General features: G+C 37.8%; 1 protein-coding gene across 1 annotated transcript in view; it reads right to left on the bottom strand.

Annotated features, from left to right (window-relative positions):
* Positions 1–23,227, bottom strand: part of NEO1 (neogenin 1) — a 240,744-nt gene that overhangs the window by 123,753 nt on the left and 93,764 nt on the right. Inside the window, exon 7 of the mRNA XM_010831422.1 lies at positions 14,563–14,699. Within this exon, the coding sequence (XP_010829724.1) occupies positions 14,563–14,699 (137 nt within the window). The remainder of the gene's footprint in view (positions 1–14,562; positions 14,700–23,227) is intronic.

Below are 23,227 nucleotides of genomic sequence, written 5' to 3' on the forward strand. Positions count from 1 at the left end.
TACTCCTTGGAAGGAAAGTTATGACCAACCTAGATAGCATATTCAAAAGCAGAGACATTACTTTGCCAACAAAGGTCCGTCTAGTCAAGGCTATGGTTTTTCCAGTAGTCATGTATGGATGTGAGAGCTGGACTGTGAAGAAAGCTGAGTGCTGAAGAATTGATGCTTTTGAACTGTGGTGTTGGAGAAGACTCTTGAGAGTCCGTTGGACTGCAAGGAGATCCAACCAGTCCATCCTAAAGGAGATCAGTCCTGAGTGTTCATTGGAAGGACTGATGTTGAAGCTGAAACTCCCATACTTTGGCCACCTGATGCAAAGAACTGACTCATTTGAAAAGACCCTGATGCTGGGAAAGATTGAGGGCAAGAGGAGAAGGGGACGACAGAGGATGAGGTGGTTGGATGGTGTCACCGACTCAATGGACATGGGTATGGGTGGACTCTGGGAGTTGGTGATGGACAGGGAGGCCTGGCATGCTGCGGATCATGGGGTCACAAAGAGTTGGACACGACTGAGCGACTGAACTGAACTGAACAAGTCACTATCAAAAAAACAAATAGAAATGCTCATTAAAATGATGTACAACATAACCACATTTATTTAGGAATACAGTCCAATATCAAATGGCAAAGTTCAACAATGCAAAATCACAGTTACTTATGCACCAACCTAAGAGGAAGTAAGGCCAAAGATGACAGTCAAACCTCTTCACTTATTTCTATGCTGGAAGGCACATGAATTTGCCCTAATATTGCAATTCTTATGTTCTTTAAGTAAAGACTGAAGAATACTTACTAATATTTTGTTCAATCTTCTCATCTAGATAAGCAAAGTCCAGCACACATAGCTAGACTGGGCACAAGAGTGAGTATGACTGGCCTGGCTCACAGACCACAAAACATGGGGCCAAGGTCATGTGACAGTTGGTGGCATGGGACAAAACTAAAACAGAAAGTCATCTGAGATGTCAATCTCCATGTCCCAAGGAAGAAGCAGGATCTAGGTAAGTAGGCAAAAAAGAACCAAAGGAAGTAGGATCAAGGGAAGAGGGCCCAAGGACATTAGCTGAGGCACATTTATTAAATGCCTCATTTATTTATTTATTATAAATAAATAATATAATATATATATTATATATATATAATAATAAATAAATAAATAAATAAATAATATATATAATAATATAAATAAATAAATAAATAATAAATGCCTCATTTATTATTTATTATAAATTTATTAAATTTAATAAATGCACATTTATTAAATGAGTCAGGTGCTATATTAGGCATCTTCTTTACACCATCACAACAAAGAAGTCTGTTCTCATTTTATAAGTTAGAAAAATGAAGATGAAGTAAACTGATTAATTTGCCAAGATCACATGGACATGCCTCCAAAAACTTCTCTCTCTTTATCATACCATATTCCTTCCATGAGGTGCTCTTAGTGGTTTTATAGAAACCAGGGATCCATTTCCATACCGCAATTCTGGCTTATTAATTCTACAAAGTTTCCTCCTGATTAGGGTCATTTGTTAACATAAAATCACATAAGAGGTGAGTTCTTCTCATGCTGTATTTTGACTAATGCATGAACAGCAAGTAAACAAAATCTTTAGGCTTATTAGTGGCTCTTCTATTCTGTAACATTTTCATGGTCAAAAATCGTGCATCTGTATTCCACATAAATCTAGGTTCTAACCGTACATCACATTTCATTTTAGTTCACTGGATATTCTTTGTCTTTTCTAAAATACCTTCAGGTTCTCTCCTGAAGGTGATTAGTTACCATGGAAATGAGGCTACCAGAGTTCAGAATAAATTTACATAACTAGTAGAAAATTATTTCAAGCTTGTAAAATATGAGCTTTATCTGAAAGTTAACATGACCACTGATATGATAAAAAAATAAGAACTGAAAATCAATTCAAAGTGATTTAGTTCCCAATGTAGGATTATAAAACAACTGTAAAGCATTCTTAATTTATAGAGATAACATCAAAAATGTAAGTTTATAAAGTGAAATAGTGAAACAGTCTGGATATAGACAGCAAACTGTAAAAATGTCCCAACATCTTATCCATTAGTTGTCAAATATGTAATATCACGCACTATGTAAGGTGCTAAGGATCTAACAGTTGACAAAACCTAGTCCTGTCCTCAAGGAACTCAAGTCTGGAAGGAGAGAAAGATACACAAAATGAAAAGAAATTTAAATGTGACAGGTAAAGCAAGAAAGATATGTATAAGGCATATGTGGAAACGTAGAGTACCCAACAGAAGGTAGTGGGAAGAGAATGGATAAAAAGGATGGGAGTGAGCAGGGCCCAGAGTATCAAGAGATTTCAGAAGAAAGCCAGGCAAGAGTGTGAAAAGAGAAAGATTCGACACAGAAGGGACAGTACTACAAAACAACCATATGGGATTTAAGCAGCTAGCTGTTGTCCTTGAAATTAAAATACCTTGAGAAGCAATAACAATACTGCTCAGACTTAAGCTCTAGTTCTCACTCAGCTGGGCTTTTATAAGAAAAATGACTCCCTTTAAGACATGTAAATATCTAGCATTCTGAAAATTACAGGGAGGAGACCTTAGGGGAAGAAACTTAAGGTTTCTTGCTAATTCATTTGAAGTAATTTTTTAAAGAAAGTCAAAGAATATGATAATTTTATGACATAAATCATATCTCTTACATATTATTTTGGAAATTTATTTTTCTTTATTTAATAGTCAAAGCATCTTGTCATTTAATAGTTCTTCTAAAATATGATTTTTGCTGGATGCACAGTATTCTGACACATTTAGTTTTTAGTTGCTGAGTTGTGTCCGACTCTTTTGCAACTCCATAAATTGCAGCCTGCCAGGCTCCTCTGTCCATGGGATTTCCCAGGAAAGAATACTGGAGTGGGTTGTCCTTTCCTTCTCCAGGAGATCTTCCCAACCCAGGGATCGACCCCACATGTCCTGCATTCCAGGCCTTTTCTTTACCACTGAGTCACCTGGGAAGCGATATGTGAGTAGACTATTATTTATTTAATCAATCATGTAGTACTGGCCCTTTAGGTGGTTTGGAATTTTTCTTTAATTCCAATTAATATATATCATCACAACTTTTATGCCTAAATCTTTGTACACATCAAGGATTATTTCATTAAAGCAAATTATTAGAGGAAAAACTGCTTGTCAAAGTAGGTCTAAGTTTTAAGGGTTTTGATTATATCATCAAACTGCCCTCCAAAAAAGGTTAAATTTGCACTGCTACTACCAGCAATGTGGGGTTCCCTGTTGACTCTGATGGTAAAGAATCTGCCTGCAATGCAGGAGACCTGGGTTCAATCCCTGGGTCGGGAATATCTCCCAAAATTCCATGGACAGAGGAGCCTGGAGGGCCACAGTCCATGGGGTTGCAGAGTCGGAGACGACTGGGCAACTAACACTTTCAAAAACTTTCACACTTACCAGCAATGTATGAGAATCCCCATTTCACTGTAATTTTGCCCAAAAAGGGGCTACATTAACCTGCACTTATGCTTCTACTATCAAGAGTGAACTCTTTTCAGGTCAATGGATAATTTTCAACCCATTTTTGTAAACAGACTATTTTATGTATCCCCTTTTTCCAGGTAGCACAGTGGTAAAGAATCCTCCTGCCAATGCTGGAAACACAAGAGATGGGGGTTCAATCCCTAGGTCAGGAAGATCCGCTGGAGTAGGAAATGGCAACCTGCTCCAGTATTCTTATCTGGAAAATTCCATGGTCAGAGGAGCCTGGTGGGCTACAGTACATGGGGGTCACAAAGAGTCAGACAGGACTGAATGATTACGCACATTCACCTGGTTCCTGTAGATTTATAACTGCTGCTTGTATCTGCTGAAATTATTTTTCCAAATTTTTAATGAAAGGATTTTGATCACTTTAGCCACTGTGAAGAATGGAATTGAAGAGGGAACAGGTTAGAACAAGAGAGACAAGTTACCATACTACTGCAGTTATCAAGTAGTAGTAGTAGTAGTAGTTAGCTGCTCAGTAGTGTCGGACTCTTTTCGACCCCATGGAGCCCTCGAGGCTCCTCTGTCCAAGGGATTCTCCAGGCAAGAATACTGGAGTGGGCTGCCATTCCCTTCTCCAGGGGACCTAGGAAACAGATTAACTGAACTTAAACTTGGGAGTAAAAGCAAGGAGAAAAACCCCTAAAGAACTGGATATGGGAATAAATAAAAAAGATCAGAATGATCAAGAATGCTTCCCAGGTTTCTACCACAAGAGAATAGGTGGGCAGATATTTAGGGGATATTTAGGGGAAAATGTTAAGTTCAATTTTGGACATGTGAAGTTGGAGGTAACTGTAGGCACCTAATTATAAAAGTCTGAAACTCAGCAGAGGGTCTGGTCTAGGAATTTGGAAGTTATTGTTATGTAAGTTATATCTAAAACCATGAGCATGAAGAGTAATAAGCTGAAGTCAAAACTTTGTGGAACTAATATTAATAACTAATAAAATACTAATATTTTAATGAGCAAGACAAAGAAATGATGCTCATGAAAGAAAAAGAGAAGAAACAGAGAAATAAAAGGAGAAATAGGATACAGACGGTGTTATCAAGCCAAAGTTGTGGAGCATTTCATGAGGTTGTAATTAAAATGGAGGGATTCAATGTACACAGTCTTGAACAAGATGAAAATATGGATTATGAGAATTTTTAAGCAGCCATTTGGAAGAAAAGTTCCTCTATTAATGGTTTTTATTTTATGTTGACTTATTGAAGGCCTTAAAAGGTCAAGAATGGGAACTTAAAAGATAAAGTACTGTTTATAAACATATGTGTTTATGAAGATGGTAATTATAACTTCAATTATATAAATGAGGGCAATAATTCATCTCCTTCCAGAATAACTTTTCAGTGTTTTTTTAAAATCCCAGTTGCTTTTCATTCCCTCATGCCATACACAAAAATAAACTCAGAATGGCTTAACAACTTAAATATAAGACATGACACTAGAAAACTCCTAGAAGAAAACACAGGCAAAACGCTCACTGACATAGATCATACCAGTGTTTTCTTAGGTTAGTCTCCAAAGGCAACTGAAGTAAAAGCAAAAATAAGCAAATGGGATCTAAGCAAACTTAAAAGTTTTTGCATAGCAAGGGAAACCATAAACAAAATGAAAAGACAACCTACAGAATGGGAGAAATACTCTGTTATGTGACTGAAAAATATTTATTTTCCAAAATAAACAAATAGCTCATATCACTCAACAACAAAAAGCAAACAATCCAATAAATAAATGGGCAGAAGACCTAAATAGACATTTCTCCAAAGACATACAGATGGCTAACAGGCACATGAAAAGGTGCTCAACATCACTAATTATTAGAGAAATGTAAATTAAAACTACAATGAGGTATCTATCAGCTCACACTGGTCAGAATGGCTGTCATTAAAGTCTACAAATAATAAATGCTGGAAAGGGTGTGCAGAAAAGGGAACTCTCTTATTCTGTTGGTGGGATGATGCAGCCACTAAGGAAAACAGCATGGACATTCCTCCAAATACCAGAACTACCATATGATCCAGCTATCTCCCTCTTGCGCATATATCTGGACAAAATCATAATTCCAAGAGATATATATGCCCCAATGTTCATAGCAGTATTATTTACAATAGCCAAGACATGAAAGGAACCTAAATATCCATCAACAGACAAATGGATAAAGAAGATGTGATGTGCGTTTGTGTGCATTTATACATACATACAATGGAATACTACTCAGCCACAAAAAAAGAATGAAATAATGCCATTTGCAGCAACATGGATGGACCCAGATACTGTGATCCTAAATGAAGTAAATTAGCTAAATATCATATGATACCACTTACATGTGGAAGCTAAAATATGATACAAATGAACTCATTTACAAAACAGACTTACACACATAGCAAACAAACTTACGGTTACCAAAGGGAAAAGATGGGGGGAGGATAATTAGGAGATGGGATTAGCGAATACAAACCAATATATGTAAAATAGATAAACAAGTCCTACTGTACAGCATGGGGAATTATATTTAATATATAACTTATAATGGAAAAGAATATATATATTACGTATGTATAACTGAATCACTTTGCTGTACCCCAGAAACACAACATTGTAAATCAAACATACTTCAATTAAAAAATAAAAAAAAATTAAAGAAAATAATTCCACTTGCTTTAAAAATATTAGAAGTTGGGACTTCCTTGGTGGTCCAGTGGTTAAGACACTGCAGGGGGCTCAAGTTTGATCCCGAGTTCGGGAACTAAGATTCTACATACGGTGTGGCAAGGCTAAAAAAAAAACACTAAAATCTATTTGGAGAAGCAAATGGCAACCCACTCCAGTATTCTTGCCTGGAGAATTCCATGGACAGAGGTGTCTGGCAGGCTATAGTCTATGGGATTGCGAAGAGTCAGACATGATTGAGCGACCAGCACTCACACTCACTCAGAAATCTATTAAAAGCAAGCTGTAAAGGAAAACATGAAAATAAAGTAACCACAAACATGAAATTATTCTAGCTGTCACATTTCAAAATTTCAACACAGAGTTTTATTCACTTATTCAATAATTAATTGCTGATAATCTGCAATGACAATGGCTTCCCAGGTGGTGCTAGTGGTAAAGAACCTGCTTCCAATGCAGGAGACTTAAAAGACTCGGTTCAATCCCTGGGTTGGGAAGTCCCCTGGAGGAGGAAATAGCAAACCATTCCAAAATTCTTGCCTGGAAAATCCCATGGACAGAGGAGCCTGGAGGGCTACAGTCCATGGGGTTGCAAAGAGTCAGCCACAACTGAAGCGACTTAGCACAATGACAAAAAATTATTATGACCAGTCCTTGTTGATAAGAACCTCAGTCTAGTAGTAGTGGGGAAAGGCACATAAACAAATCAGTGAGAGACACTACTGGTAAAAAGAAAGTTATTTTAAGAGATATAATAATTACCTGAGGGTGAGAAGATGATTATGAAAAGCTTCAAAGAGAAATCAGGAAAAGAACTATCTGGAAATTTGGAAATTTTAGCTGAGGGTGAGAGGCTACGGGGCTTCCCAAGTGGCTCCAGTGGTAAACAATCTGCCTGCAATGCAGGAGATGTGGGTTCCAGGAAGATCCTTTGGAGAAGGAAATGTCAACCCACTCCAGTATTCTTGCCCAAACAATTCCATGGACAGATGAACCTGGCAGGCTACAGTCCATGGGGTCACAAAGAGTCGGACATGACTGAGTGACTGAGCACATGGTCATGAGAGGATACAGGGGAATAGAGCCCCATCCAATCACGTAGTATGTCCAGGACACTAAACACAGTTTGATAAAGACGAGTTCCATTTCCACCCCAGGTTCTGGTGGAAGAGTGCCAGAAGTTTCTTTAAGCCTTATAACAACTCATTTAACTGATAAAAGAAACTAAGACACAGGTAAGTTAAATAACTTCGCAAGTTCACATAGCTAAGAAGTGATAGACGTAAGACTGGAACCCAGGTATGCTGGGTCCAGAGACTGCTCTTGACTGCTTCTCTGTGATATCTCTCCGTTAACACATGAAGGGTCGGCTTGTGTTCTGTACATACGCCATAAGCAGTTTGCTTTTACCCTAAGCCAAGAGAACCGAGAGTTCTAATAAATGAGGGCAGACTATTGTAAATTATCATGAAGTAAAGGGGAATGAGATCATGAAGATGACTAGGAGAAGAGGGGCGATGAGTGTCTTAATGTGGACAGAGATCAGAGAGTAGAAGGGCAGGAAAAGTAGATGATGTTACCATATGACTTCAGAGAAAGACTGTGGAATTCTAAATTTTTTTAATCAATTTAGAATATATCAATTTACCTCACAAAAATACATATGGAAAATTTTCTTCTTTTGTGGGGAGGGAAGATGTGTATCATAGACTATAAAGAGTGTTTTAAGAGAAAAGGAAAAATTCCTGTTTAAAAAAAAAAAAACTCATGACCCATTTTAAGTGTTATCAACAATCTAAGATGACAGGAAATACACGGTGGGCTAATTCACGTCACAGCATGTGTAGAAATCCCAGGAGTTAACGATAAAACAATAAATTTGAAATATTTAACAGATGAAGACTGAACTTATAACCCTTTCTGCATTAACACTCACTATGGCATTTCCTGTAGCTATAACCTTTTAAAAAACAACAGAAATCAGACAGGTATGACTATAAATACAAAAATAACTATATAAATAAATATTTATATATATATAACCCAAAACCATTTCGCATAATTGCTTTCCCATCAGAAAAAGAAACAAATATTTTCAGCTATGGGACAAGATTCAAAATTAAATTTTCCAAAAAATTTTTGTACGTGACTTTTTATCTGTAAACAACAAAAAAGATCTCATGTGACATACATTAACATTACAGCCTGAATTACTGTAACTACCACCTACATTAAGAAACAGAATATTAACACACTAGAAATTCCACTGTACAAGAGTCACTACCCTACCCCTGTCCAAAAATAATCACTATTTTCACTTCTAAAATGACAGATAAGTTCTACCTATTTTCGAACTTTATAAAAATGGAATCATAAAGTATTCATTATTTCATGCCTGGTTTTTTCTTCTTTCAATGATATTTGTAGATTTATCAATCTGCTGAGCACTGGACTCCCAATTTTCATTGCTGGCAACATGCCATCATATGATTAGAGCACTATTTTCCTATTCTAGTATTGTTTCTGGTTTTGATTCACTGTGAATAAAGTTAATGTGAACAACACTGTGCATGTTTTTAGATGCATATATTTATATACTTCTGATGAGTATACTCCTAGGAATACAACCACTGTATCCTGAAACAAGTCTGTCTGCAGTTTTAAGTAGAGTCTGCCAAATAGCATTAGAGCTAAAGTGATTAAATCAATGTACTGTCCTAACAGCAGTATATTAGCATCCCAACTGTTCCTCATCCTAGCCAATACCCAGTATTGTTCAGTCAGTTCAGTTCAGTCACTCAGTCATGTCCGACTCTTTGTGACCCCATGAATTGTGCACAGCACGCCAGGCCTCCCGGAGTTCACTCAAACTCACGTCCATCGAGTCAGTGATGCCATCCAGCCATCTCATCCTCTGTCGTCCCCTTTTCCCCAATCCCTCCCAGCATCAGAGTCTTTGCCAATGAGTCAACTCTTTGCATGAGGTGGCCAAAGTACTGGAGTTTCAGCTTTAGCATCATTCCTTCCAAAGAACGCCCAGGGCTGATCTCCTTCAGAATGGACTGGTTGGATCTCCTTGCAGTCCAAGGGACTCTCAGAGTCTTCTCCAACACCACAGTTCAAAAGCATCAATTCTTCAGCGCTCAGCCTTCTTCACAGTCCAACTCTCACATCCATACATGACCACAGGAAAAACCATAGCCTTGACTAGACGAACCTTTGTTGGCAAAGTAATGTCTCTGCTTTTCAATATGCTACCTAGGTTGGTCATAACTTTTCTTCCAAGGAGTAAGCGTCTTTTAATTTTTGTTTGCATTCCTCTGAAAACCAAAACCAACAACCTCTTTTTCAAATGTTTAGTAGCCACCTGGTGAGGGCTTCCCAGGTGGCTCAGTGGTAAAGAATTAAACTGCTAATGCAAGAGACCTTGGTGGGAAGATCCCCTGGAGTGGGAAACCTAATCCAGTATTCTTGCCTGGAAAATTCTGTGGACAGAGGAGCCAGGGGCTACAGCACATGGGGTCACAAAGAGTCCACAGGACTGAGTGACTGAGCATGCAAGGCATGGAGATCTGTGAGGTTCAAGTCTTGCCCATTTTCTACTGGTTTATCTGTCTTTGTTTACCTATTAATCTATAGTTCTTTATAGAGTTTATCAGAAGTCGAAGGTTTTTCTGAAAAGGACCAGTGAGAATCTTTGGCTCCGTGGGCCTACTCAAATCCTCTGCTATAGCATGAAAGCACCCATAGTCAATACATGAGTGTTACTTTGTGCCAATAAAATTTTATTTATGGACAGTATAATCTGAATTTCATAAAATTTTAGGTATCATTAAATATTATTCTTCTGATATTTTTCAACCATTAAAACCATATAAACTATTTTTAGTTCACAGGCTATGCAAAAAATAAGGAGTTAGCAGATCTGGTCCATAGCGTGTAGTTTGCTGACTCTTGGTCTAAATAAAGATCTTGTCAATTTATATATAAGTCTTCTCACGGTTTATCAAAGTTGTTATTCTCTACACGCACCAACTTTTGCCTTTGTGGAAACACCTTATTTTGAACGTCTGCTTTCTATTTCATTAATTTTTGTTCTTATGATTACTTTCTTTTTTCTGTTTTCTTTGGGTTATATTTGCTATTCTTTTCTCTTTTAGCTTTTTTTGAGTTAGATATTTATTTATGCATGCATTCTATTAAAATATAGCTGATTTACAACGTTGTATTAGTTTCTGGTGTACAGCAAAGTGATTCAGTTATATATATATACACTTTTTCATATTCTCTTCCCTTATGGTTTATTACAAGATATTGAATATAGTTCCCTGTGTTATACCATAGGACCCTGTTGTTTTATGTATAGTACATTTGTATCTGCTAATCCCAAACTCCTGATTTATCATTCACCCCTCTTTTCTCCTTTTGTAACCATAAGTTTGTTTTCTATATCTGTTGAGTCTTTTTTAAGTTCATTTTTATCATTTTAGCTTCCACATATAAGTGATATATGATATTTGTCTTTCTCTGACTGATTGATTTCACCATTTTACCATTAGTACGATAACCTCTAGGTTCATCCGTGTTGCTGCAAATGGTATTATTTCATACTTTTATGGCTGAGTGTGTATACATATACACATATAAATACATATACATATCATATCTTTTTTATCCATTCATTGAGATGAATATTTAAATTACTAAACTTTCAGCCTTTCTTCCCTTCTAATATATGTACTAAGTAAGAGCTTCATAGGTGGCTCAGTAGTAAAAGAATCTGCCTGCCAAAGCAGGAGACACAAGAGACACGGGTTGGATCTCTGGGTCTGGAAGACCCCCTGGAGTAGGAAATGGCAACCTGTTCTAGTATTCTTGCCTGGAAAATTCCATGGACAGAGAGCCTGGCCAACTACAGTCCATGAGGTCGTAAAGAACAGAACACAACTGAACACACACAAGACTGTACATTTCCTCTAAGCATCCCCTGCGTGCTGCATACTTAGTCGCTTCAGTTGTGTCCGACACTTTGCGACCCTATGGTTGGTAGCCTGCCAGTCCATGGGGTTCTCCTGGCAAGAATACTGGAGTGGGTTGCCATGCCCTCCTCCAGGGGATCTTATTGACCTAGGGCTCAAAACCAGGTCTCCTGCATTGCAGGCAAATTCTTTACTGTCTGAGCCACCAGGGAAGCCCCTACTTCTGTAATTAATTTCAATCTTAATTCCACGGAGGTCAAATCCATAGAATTTCCATTTTCTTAAATTTGTTAAGATTTGTTCTATGATCAGTATATGGCATATTTTAATAACAGTTTCATAGGCACTTATAAAAATAGTTTATTCATTTGTTTGGTGCAATATTTAAAAAATGTCAATTAAGTCAACTTTGTTAATTGTGTTGTTCAGTTTTGTATTATGACGGTTTGCAGTTTTTATTTTGTTTGTATTTACTTGCTTTGTTCTACATATCCTATCTACTACTGAAGTGTATTAAAATCTACCACTTAGGACTGTGGGTTTGTTTAGTCTACTTCTTGTAGTTCTATTAGTTTCTGCCTTTCCTATTTTGAGATTATGTTATGAGGTAATATATATCTGGGCTTCCCTGGTGACTCAAACAGTAAAGAGTTGCCTGCAATGCAGGAGACCTGGTTTCAATCCCTGGGTCGGGAAGATACCATGGAGAAGGAAATGGCAACCCACTCCAGTATTCTTGCCTGGACACGACCCTAATGGCAGAAAGTGAAGAGAAACTAAAGAGCCTCTTGATGAAGGTGAAACAGGACAGTGAAAAAGCTGACTCAACATTTAAAAAATTAAGATCATGGCATCTGGTCTCATCACTTCATAGCAAATAGATGGGGAAAAAGTGGACACAATGACAGATTTTATTTTCTTGGGCTCCAAAATAGTGCTGATGGTGACTGCAGCCATGAAATGAAAAGACACTTGCTGCTTGGAAGAAAAGCTGTGACAAACCTGGACAGCATATATTAAAAAGCAGAGACATCACTTTGCCAACAAAGGTCCATCTAGTCAAAGCTATGGTTTTTCCAGTAGTCGTGTATGGGATGTCAGAGTTGGATCATAAAAAAGGGTGACTGCCAAAGAATTGATGCTTTTGAACTGTGGTGCTAGAGAAGACTAGCAAATCAGTCCATCCTAAAGAAAATCAACCCTGAATATTCATTGGAAGGACTGACGCAGAAGTTGAAGCTGTAATATTTTGGCAACCTAATGCAAAGAGCCAACTCACTGGAAAAAGACCTTGATGCAGTGAGATTGAGGTCAGGAGGAGAAGGGGGTGACAAAGGATGAGATGGTTGGATGGCATCATTGACTCAATGAACACGAGTTTTAACAAACTCTGGGAGATAGTGAAGGACAGAGAAGCTGGGCATGCTGCAGTCCGTGGGGTCACAAAGAGTCGGACATGACTGAACAACTGAACAACAACAATACATATTTAGAATCGTTTTATTTTCCTTCTATATTAACTCTTAATAATATGAAAAGTCTACCATTTCACTGTTCGCTTTCTCTTAGTCCACCTTATTCTATGTTCCTTTTCCTTTCCTTTCTTATCTTCTTTTGGAGAACTTTTTATTTCTACTTTCTTCTTCTATTATCTTGTTATAGTTAGATTTTTCTATTGTTCTTTCAAAGCCTCCCACAAAGATTGCAGGACACATCCCTGCCTTATTTTTTTTTTCTTTTTTTTTTAAATTTTATTTTATTTTTAAACTTTACATAATTGTATTAGTTTTGCCAAATATCAAACCTCTAATATAACATAGTACTTTTACCACTTCCTGGACATTTTAAGAATCTTAGAAGACTAACTCCACATCCTTACTCCCGACTTACATGTGTGTGTATTCTATTTTAAATCCCATTTAACATTATCATTCTACATAGTCAACATCCACCTAGATTTACCCAAATATTTAACCCATCCTTTGCTCCTCATTTCTTCTTCATCATCTGAATGTTTAAAATATGCTTTATCTGACATGATCCAAGCCATCAATGTCTTGCCTCATGATTTCTGCGTCCAAAATTTTATTTAAAATAATCTTTTCCTGCTCCTGGGTGACAAAGTTATCCTCCTATACTTTCTTCTACTAACTTTATAGTCTGTAGAGTAAATGAGATGGAGTTCCAAATAAGATGGAGTTCACTAATATTTTATTTGTCCAGTACCATCCATATAGAGGCAAAGAAATAAACTGGTCATTCTACGATTGGTCTAAACCTACTTTCCATCTAGCCAGAGCAACGGCTGAGCTCAAGTGAGGTAATAGTTACATGAACTCTAAGACTTGCTCTTTTGGTTTTCAGAGGTTATAAGTCCACCCACAGATGGCAGTGGAGAATATAAACATTCTATGCCTCTGCCAGCATAGAGCCCCAGTGTGCTCCTCAATTCCTATCAATCAGAGTAGGAATGTGACTACTTCCCACTCTGAAACCCACAAAATGTACCAAGAGAAAGACTTTTATATAAACCATGAAACTACCCTAAACCACACAGCAGGGAGCATTCTATCAAGTATAATACACTTGGAGACAACTTGAATGTCATGAGCTAACGTATACTTCCACGAATCCAAGCAGTGTTGGATTTCCCTAATAGTAACAGAGGTCTTCAAGATTTTTATTTGAAAAAAATATGTGCAGACAAATCATAGGAGAGCAAATGTTCCTCTGACAGTACATTTCCAGATGGAGGAAGAGCAAGGAAGATGGTGAGGTTATGTGTATATGCCATGGTCATTTTCTTTGACTTCCGAATCACAGAACCTATAAGGGAGATGCTCTGATGGTCAGCATTAGTTGAAAAGAAAAAAAAAATCATAAAATCAAACGTGTTACATTCAAAACCACAGCAGACTCCTTACTGGATGATCTATTCACCTGAAAGGTGGGAACACCAATGCTTAGGATATGTGGTTCTTGGTCAGAGAAAGATAAAGCATTCTGAGACAAGAAAAGTAATCTTCTAGATGCCCCAGACTGCACCCTTCTCTTCCTTATACTACAGATAACAACAACTAATTTTGAGCTTATACCATGTTCTAGTCACCATTCTGGGAGTTTTATAAGTGTTACTCTTCTGATCCTGAAAACAACTCTTATTATAGAGCAGTAAATCTCCTATGTTCTACAGCTAGGAAATACAAGACCCAGCATTTGAGCCCAAGCAGCCTGGTTTAAAGCTTAGACTTTTAACTAGTATGCTGTATTTGCTTCTTCTACATTAATGTTTAACAATTAGCAAAACCATAAAGTACAACAGTATTTTTAAAATTTATACAAGAAATATTTGCGTACCTTGTACTGTAAGCTCTGCTTGAGCTTCAATGGTCTCATTTCCATTATCAGCTATACAAAAATAAGTCCCAGCATCATCCTCGGTGACATCATTGACCTCCAGACTACCACCTGCCAGCAATACCAACCTTCCAGAGCTGCATTAGAAATATTGATATGTTTCAGAACGAGAAATATGATACCTGAAAAACTCTCGAAATAAAACAGATAAAACTTACATTATTTATACAGCTACAGAAGGACTGAGACCAATGTAAAATAGCAGAATTTAATTTAGTCCAATTTACTTTGCTCATATTTTACATGCATAAGTATCATAAATACAAATCAAAATGTTACAATGAATTATCTCTGACACTAATTATTCCCAAAGGGATACCACTGTTGTGACCAATTCCACTCCCCACAATCCATCCCTGCTTACCCACTCCACCTAGTTTTTTTTTTCCCCAAATTGTGTCATTCTGAAGTCTGGTTTCACACTGTGAGTCACACCAGCACAGTGATGCCACACTCAAATGACTAACAGAGAGGGCAACATGTCAGATTAGAAACAGTAAGTCACGGGGTCACAGAGCCTACTGAAAGTTTCCAATGATAGCTTGGCTAGGAAAGGAAGGAAAAGAGGAAGGGAAGGGAGAGAGAAGAATGGTTGACAGCAATTTCCTGGGTGTGGCAACTGGGCACAAACTAGCCACCATCACATCATTATCAGCAAGGATGCTAAACATTACTGACCCAACTCTACATGACTTAAGTCTATTTAAACAGAATATATATTTTTTAAATTTTTGTACAGGTAAAGTATTTTTATAAAGGAATTTTTCTATCTGTAACAGTGTAGTATGTTATATATACATTATTTGAAGTAATCACTGGAAAGTGAAATAGCTACCACAAGAAAATCTCATTTCCTGCCCCACTCCCTCCCTCCCTTTCTCTCTCTCTCTAAAAGAATATTTAAAAGGAAAGCTGAATCATTCTGTAACATCAAGGAAGAAATCACAAATCAATATTCTGATGAAAATTTTATAAAGTTAATAAGTTTAGTTAAATTTGAAGATTTTGGAGAGTTACAATTTTACTTTTACTTTAAGGTTTTGTAACTAACTAACTGGCTTTCACAGGCAGATTTTTCTCATAGATCTTAATACTGTTATAGTTCCTGTCTGTATTTATGCTCAACAAAATAGTTCTGATTACAATTTGGCTTTTCATATGAATTCCTGATGGGGAAGAAAAATCAGAGGAAATCACTATTCAGTCTGGGCCATGCTTAAAACAATTCTCATTGTAAGTAAAGCACTGTACTGGCTTAAGTTTTAGTACATTGTGAATTTGAGTAATTAGTCTTCCTGAATCCAACAGGCAAGATTAAGTTTCTGTACCACAACGGGAAAACCAGAATCAGATGTGGTGACTTCTCTAAGAAATACTCTGAAAGATCATGACTAAATTTATCAAGTGGCCTTCCAATGTGAACTATTAATTACACCCTCTAATTACAACTTCATGTGATAGAGAAGCTACACAACATATAATGGAAGAAAGCAAGAAAGAGTGACTAGGATAAAAGAAACAGAGATAAAACAAGGTTTGGGTATCTCACAAAACAAGACAAATTTACAAAAACTAATATCCTATATTTTACTTGGAGAAGGCAATGGCACCCCATTCCAGTACTCTTGCCTGGAATATCCCATGGACGGAGGAGCCTGGTAGGCTGCAGTCCATGGGGTCGCTAAGAGTTGGACACAACTAGGCGACTTCGCTTTCACTTCTCACTTTCATGCATTGGAGAAGGAAATGGCAACCCACTCCAGTGTTCTTGCCTGGAGAATTCCAGGGACGGGGAAGCCTGCTAGGCTCCCGTCTGTGGGGTCACACAGAGTCGGACACGACTGAAGTGACTTAGCATAGCATAGCATATTTTACTGGTCAAATTCACTACTATGTTTCACAAATGGAAAACAATATTCATAAAGGGGAAATCAGCCCTACACACATATGATACCCAGCTGAGTGGAACATAATTTGAAACACTAGTTAGTACTTTTGAAACTGAGGTATAGTAATTTATATCTAATAATTATACTAAGAAACATTCCTGGTACTTGCTATGCCTCATATTTGCCATGAGTACAAGAACAGTGGAAGTCAGTCTTTCTTAACGCAGCTGATTTTACTTTCCTTAAAAGAAGTCTGGGAGGAAGAATGTCCAACAGCTTCTCAGAAATGATTTAAGTTGTTCATGTAACATATGGTGGCTTACAGTACAAAGGAATTCAAGCTCCAAAATTCAAAGATGCAGTCAACAGAAACAGTAAGTGGAGAAGTATTCATGGTCAACGGACCCAAACTGAGCACTGCTAGACATAAGGAGTGTATTACATATGTGTCTCTGAGTAACCAGGGGTCAGTTGAGGAGAACATGGTGTGCTAAGACCTATGTCTTTGGCCAAAGGGAAAGGCTTTTGAGCAGATTAATAACATGGTCAGATTTAGTGAAGAAACAAGTAGAAGTTGTAAAGTCATTGTAATGGAATTAAAGAGAAAAGGATGAATCACGGCAGTAACAACAGGGGTAAAGAGAAGGCATGAAATAATGGCCACTCTTTTGAAAAGTTGGATGATGAAGTTAAAGAAAGGGATTTATTCATTCATTCATTCATTATTTACTGGTATCCCTATGTATGTCAGGTAACAGCTGGTATACTGAAGCAAGCAAAAACAAAATCAGTGCTGTCATGCAATTTAGAGGGAAAGACGGACATAAAAAATGGTAACTCTACACAACGTAGAGTTATGGGCTTCCCTGGTGGCTCAGACAGTAAAGGATCTGCCTGTAATGCAGGAGACCTGGGTTTGATCCCTGGGTAGGGTAGTTACCCTGGAAAAGGAAATGGTGACCCACTCCAGTATTCCTGCCTGGAGAATTCCATGGACAGAGGAGCCTGATGGGCTATAGTCCATGGGGTCACAAAGAGTTGGACACTACTGAGCGACTTTCACGACACAATGGTATACCAGAAGAATCTGTCAGAAAATCAGAAAGAAATTTCACTGATAAAAATAACCTTTGAGCTGAGATCTGAAGAATGAATAGGAACTAACTAATGATGAAGGGGAGGAAAAGATTTCAAAAAGAAAGTCTAGCACATGCAAAGGATTGTGAAAGAAAGGATCACAGTGTGGGGATCCAAAAACCACCAATGTGGCCAGATATAAGAATTAAAAAAGCAAAAATATGAGGATGGAGCCAGACCACACAAGGCTCTGAAAGCCATTTTAAGAATCTGAATACTAAAAAAAAAAAAAAATCTGAATCCTTAACTTGAAAAAAATGGAAGTCCATTAAACATCTTTAAAAGTGGGTGGGAAGTTGACAATGATGTAGTTAAGACTTGGGCTTTGAAAAGACTGCTATGGCAAGGGCATTTGGAATGAGGCCAGAGTATACGTGGGGTTAAAAGGAGGCTACTGAAGTAAATGATGTGACAGTCAACAGCACCTTGGAATAAGGTGTTAGCAACAGGCATGAATTTCAGAGATGTTTAGGAGGTAAAATGACAGACGGACTGGACAGAAAAGCTGAGGAAGAAACACACGTCAAAAAAGACTCTTAAGTGTGACGGGGAATGCAGAAGGAAAATGACTTGTTTAATGTAGGTTTTTCTGTGTTGTTATTTGAGTGAGAGAGAGGTGAGCTTTTTTAAAGACAAAAGACAGGTAACCATCGGAGAGGAAAACATCTGAAAAGAGGATTTACAAAAGTACTGGAGAGAATGGAAAATAATATCCAGAGCACAAAAGAACTTCTTAGACACCTCTTCCTCTAAAACAGCAGTTGAGGAAGGGTAGGAGAAAGCTAATCTTACATACACACTCATTTGCTTTTTTTCTTTAAACTTTTGAGAGATACCTGTAGATTCACATGCAGGTCCAAGGAATGATACGGAGAGATCTCACGGACCCTTTACTTAGTTTTCCTCAACTGTAAGATCTTGTGGAACTGTAACTAGGAGACTGACATTCCCACCATCACAAAGATCCCTCCTGCTGCTCTTTTATAGCCATATCCACCTCCCTCCCTCGCCCACCTCCTCATTAACCCCTGGCAACCACTAACCTGTTCTCCACTTCAATAAGTTTTGCATTTCATGAAGAATGTTACATAGATAGTCACATGGTATGCAACCTCTGGGGATTGGCTTTTTTCACTCAGGATAATTCTCTGGAGATTCATCCAGGTTGTTGCAATTGTCAATAGTTTATTCCTTTTATTGCTGAACAGTAATTTCAGAGTATGAATAGACATTGTTTATTTAATCCTTCACTCAATGAAAGACAGCTGAGTTGTTCCTAGTTTGGGGGTATTATGAATAAAGCTGCTATAAATATATACGTGCAGGTTTCTGTCTGAACGTAAGTTCGTTTCGATGGGATAAATGCCCAAGAATGTAAATGTAGGTGATATGGCAGTTGCAACAAATTTCTTCAGAAACTGTGAAACAGCTCTTCTGAGTGGCTGCACCACTTCACATTCCTACCAGCAATGCCAGAGTGATCTCGTTTTTCCACATACCTGACAACATCTGGCACTGTCACTCTTGAAGTATGCAGTGATAAGTTGTGGTTTTAATTTGCATTTCCTAATGGCTAATGATATTAAGCAATTTTTCCTGTGCTTATCTACCATCTGTACATCTTGTTTGGTGAACCATCTATCTAAGATGACAGAGGATGAGATGGTTGGATGGTATCACCAACTCAAAGGACATGAGTTTGAGTAACCTCCGGGAGTTGGTGACGGACAGGAAAGCCTGGCATGCTGCAGTCCACAGGGTCGCAAAGAGTCAGACAGCACTGAGTGACTGAACTGAACTAACTCTTCTGTCTACATTCTAACTGAATTATATACTTTTTAAATACTGAGTTTTGAGATACCTTTACACATTTTAGATACTCCTCCTTTGTTTGATACATGGTTGGCAAATATTTTGTCCCCACAAAAAATCTGTAGCTTTATCTTTTCATCCTCTTAACATGGTCTTTCACAGAGCAAAAGTTTTTAATTTTATTGTTAAGTTGCTAAGTCATGTCCCATTCTTTCGTGTCCTCGTGGACTGTAGCCCTCCAGGTTCCTCTGTTCAGTGTTTCCCAGGTAAGATAACACAGAATTTACATGCACCCAAAATGTGAGGCATAATAAAATTCTCACTATATAATATTAGCTCCAATTCTTTCCATTTTCCAGAAAGACTGTGTAGAATTGGTTCTAACTCTTTAAACACTGATAGAATTCTCCAGTGAAGCTATGTGGACTTGCAGACTTTTGGGGAGAGTTTAAAAATTACAAATTTAATCTCCTTAAGAGTTAAGAGGACTACTTATTTCATATTGAGTTAGATATGGTAGTTTGCGTTTTAGAGGAAATGGTTTGTCTCAAACACTTATGTGATGTACAATTGTTTATGTCGTTGTTCAGTCACCAAGCCGTGTCTGACTCTTTGCGACCCCATGGACTGCAGCACGCCAGGCCTCCATGTCCTTCACCACCTCCTGAAATTTGCCCAAGTTCATGTCCATTAAATTAGTGATGCCATACAACCGTCTTATCCTCTGTCACCCTCTTCTCCTTCTGCCATCAATCTTTCCCAGCATCAGGATCTTTTCTAAAAGATCCTGGCATCAGGCGGCCAAAGTATTGCAGCTTCAGCATCAGTCCTTCCAATAAGTATTCAGGGTTGATTTCCTTCAGGATGGACTGGTTTAATCTCCTTGTTGTCCAAGAGACCGTCAAGAGTCTTCTCCAGCATCACAGATCAAAAGCATCAACTCTTCGGCATTCTGCCTGCTTTGTGGTCCAACTCTCACATCCATACATGACTACTGGACTACATGACTAGTAGTTGTTTATAGTATTCTCCTATTATCCTTTCGATGTTTGCTGGGTCTGTAGTGGCAACCCCGGCTCAGCCCTAATATCGATCATCTTGTGTCGTCTCCCTTTTTTTCCAGTCCACTAATTCTTTCCTTTATCCCATCCAGTCTCTTGTTAGCCCATCTAATGAGCTGGGTTTTTTTTTTGTTGTTGTAGTTTTTATTGTCTTAGTTCAAAATTTCCTGTTTAGTTCTTCTTTAAATCTTCTATTCCTTTGAAGAGACTATTTATCTCTTGAGATATTCTGTTTTTTGTTTATTTCAAATGTATTCATAATTCCTTGTTGAAGCATTTTAATGATAACTGCTTTAAAAATCTTTCTTACATAATTCAAAGACCTGTAATCTCAGTTTTAGCATAAATTGTCCTTTCTCATTTGAGGTTTTCCTCATTCTTGGTTTGATGAGCAATTTTCCATTGACATCTGGATATTTGGGGCATTATGTTATAAGATTCTGGATCTTACTAAACCTTTTGCTTGCAGGTGGCTTCTTCTGACACCCAGTGGAAAGGGGAGGTGCTACCTCATGAAGTCCAGGTTCCACTCTCAGTCTTGACTGACACCTGAGGGGGAAGGGGGACTCCACATCATGCCTTAGCAGGACTGAGAGTCCTGGCTCCTCATTACGCTGCCACTGAGCCTGCTCTCTGGCTGGGTGCAGTAAGAGTGCCTCATTACTGTTCCCCACGTGGCGTCCAGTAACACCATGAAGAGAGAGGGTTCGACATTACAAGGTACTGCAAGTCCTGACTCCCCACAGGCCTCCTTCGATACCACCCTGGTGGAGAAGGGAAGCTGGCAAAGAGTGTCTCTATTGCCAGGTGGGATAAAAGTCCAGGCTCCCCAGGCACCTCCACTGACACAGCAGGGGTGGGGGCCTCAATACTGCTTGGTTGGGATCAAAGTCCTGGCTCTCTACTTAGCCTCTGACACCATAGAGCATGGAGGATGGTTCATCACAACCTGGTGAAGGCAGAAGTCTCGGCATCCCACTAGGCCTTTGCTGGCATTGGAGAGGATGGGGTCACAGTTCTTTATGTGGTATTTGGCTGGAGTAGGACTAATTAGAGTAGTTGAAGTAGTTTTTATCTTGCTGCCCCTCTCTGGTCCTTTGCCTAGAGAAAACACACTTTGGTGGTGCATTTTTGTTTGTGCCTAGTGGTGGTTGCAGGTTACCAGCTTCTTCAGCTCAAGCTGGGATATACAAGGTAAAAACAAAACCCATGGAACTTAAAACATCATGTTGTTTCTTAGGTCTAAGGTCCCTTCCTCTCTCCACCTTTCAGAGTCTTACATGTGTTCTACCTGTAATGTCCAGAGTTTTCAGTTGTATGCAACAGGAAGATCAGGGGAAAATACTACTCAATCTTCCCAGAAATGGAAGTCCTCCACTTGTCCTTTAAACAATCTAATTTTTCTACTACTGTCAATTGTAATCTAACATTAAGCATTTTATAACTATAACCTGTTTCTTTTGCAGCTGAGTTCTAATCTATCATTCCACTAAAACATAACATTATTTAATTACTAAATTACATTTTGCTGTCAGTCACCGTGCACTTCAGCATTTGTATTTTCTGAATTCTCTCCCTTTCAAATAAAACTACTCAATGAATGGGATACATTTCTACCACCACCCCCACTTCAATAGCTATGTTTGGTTTGGATCCAAACAAATGTGATCAAAAGATTAACCAAATATATCAATTCTTAACACACTTATAAAAGTCATGGACATGTTTTGAAATATTCTTAACTAGTTCTTAAGATGAATAATTGAGAAGGATGTCTAATAATTTGTTTGGTTTTTCCTTTTCACTAGAGCCAGCCCGGCTACTATCTAGATTTCTAGTCACATTTTTCTTTCAATTTCTAAATTTCTTTCTAATTTGAGGTCTACATAATTTATTAACTAAGATCCATCTACATATCTCATAAGACTGGCAGAAACAAGGATACTTTGAATAATCACTTGTATCTAACCTGAAGCACGGTGTTCCATTCACCTACTTACATTTTCCTATACTACATTCAGAAATTCAACCAAAGTACATTGGTCGCCCTCTTCCTACCCAATTATATGCCAAGTACTGTGCCTGGGTCTGGAAACACCAGTGTGAAGAACACCAGCACTGTCTTGCTCTTATATTCTTCTGAAGCTTCCTGACACAGTGGTATGGCAAAGCAATGCTTCTCAGACTTTTCTACCACATAACTGAAGCATTGAGAAGCCTACAGAACTCAAGATGGGAAAGTCTACTCAATCTTCTATTTATCCTTAAAATTCAAAGTAATGTAACTAGGAAATTACTAAATTTGTCTTAATTTTCTTCACAGCACTTATTATAAACTGAAATTTTATGTTCATATGATTATTGCCTGACTCTTGTCCACTAGAATATGAACTCTCTAAGAGCAAAAATCTATTTGGTTCACTACTCTACTTCCTGTACCTTGAATAGGGCCGAACATAAAGAGCATTTAATAAATACTTGTTGAATAATTATTGAATAAACAAATGAGAATCATGGAAATTCTCACTTTTATTTCTTATATAAGAAATCAAACTCTTATTATTTGTCTTCAGAATGTACTTCTATGAAGATAAAATATAAAAGCTTTAAAAATAACCTATCTCAGCTGTCCTATTCCTGATACTTTGTTCTAACATGTAGCCAATTAAAATTTCTACTCTAAGAGCTTAACATTTACATACCCTT

This window comes from Bison bison, unplaced genomic scaffold, assembly GCF_000754665.1.
Source record: "Bison bison bison isolate TAMUID 2011002044 unplaced genomic scaffold, Bison_UMD1.0 scf7180017864526, whole genome shotgun sequence".
Taxonomy (NCBI): Eukaryota; Metazoa; Chordata; class Mammalia; order Artiodactyla; family Bovidae; genus Bison; species Bison bison.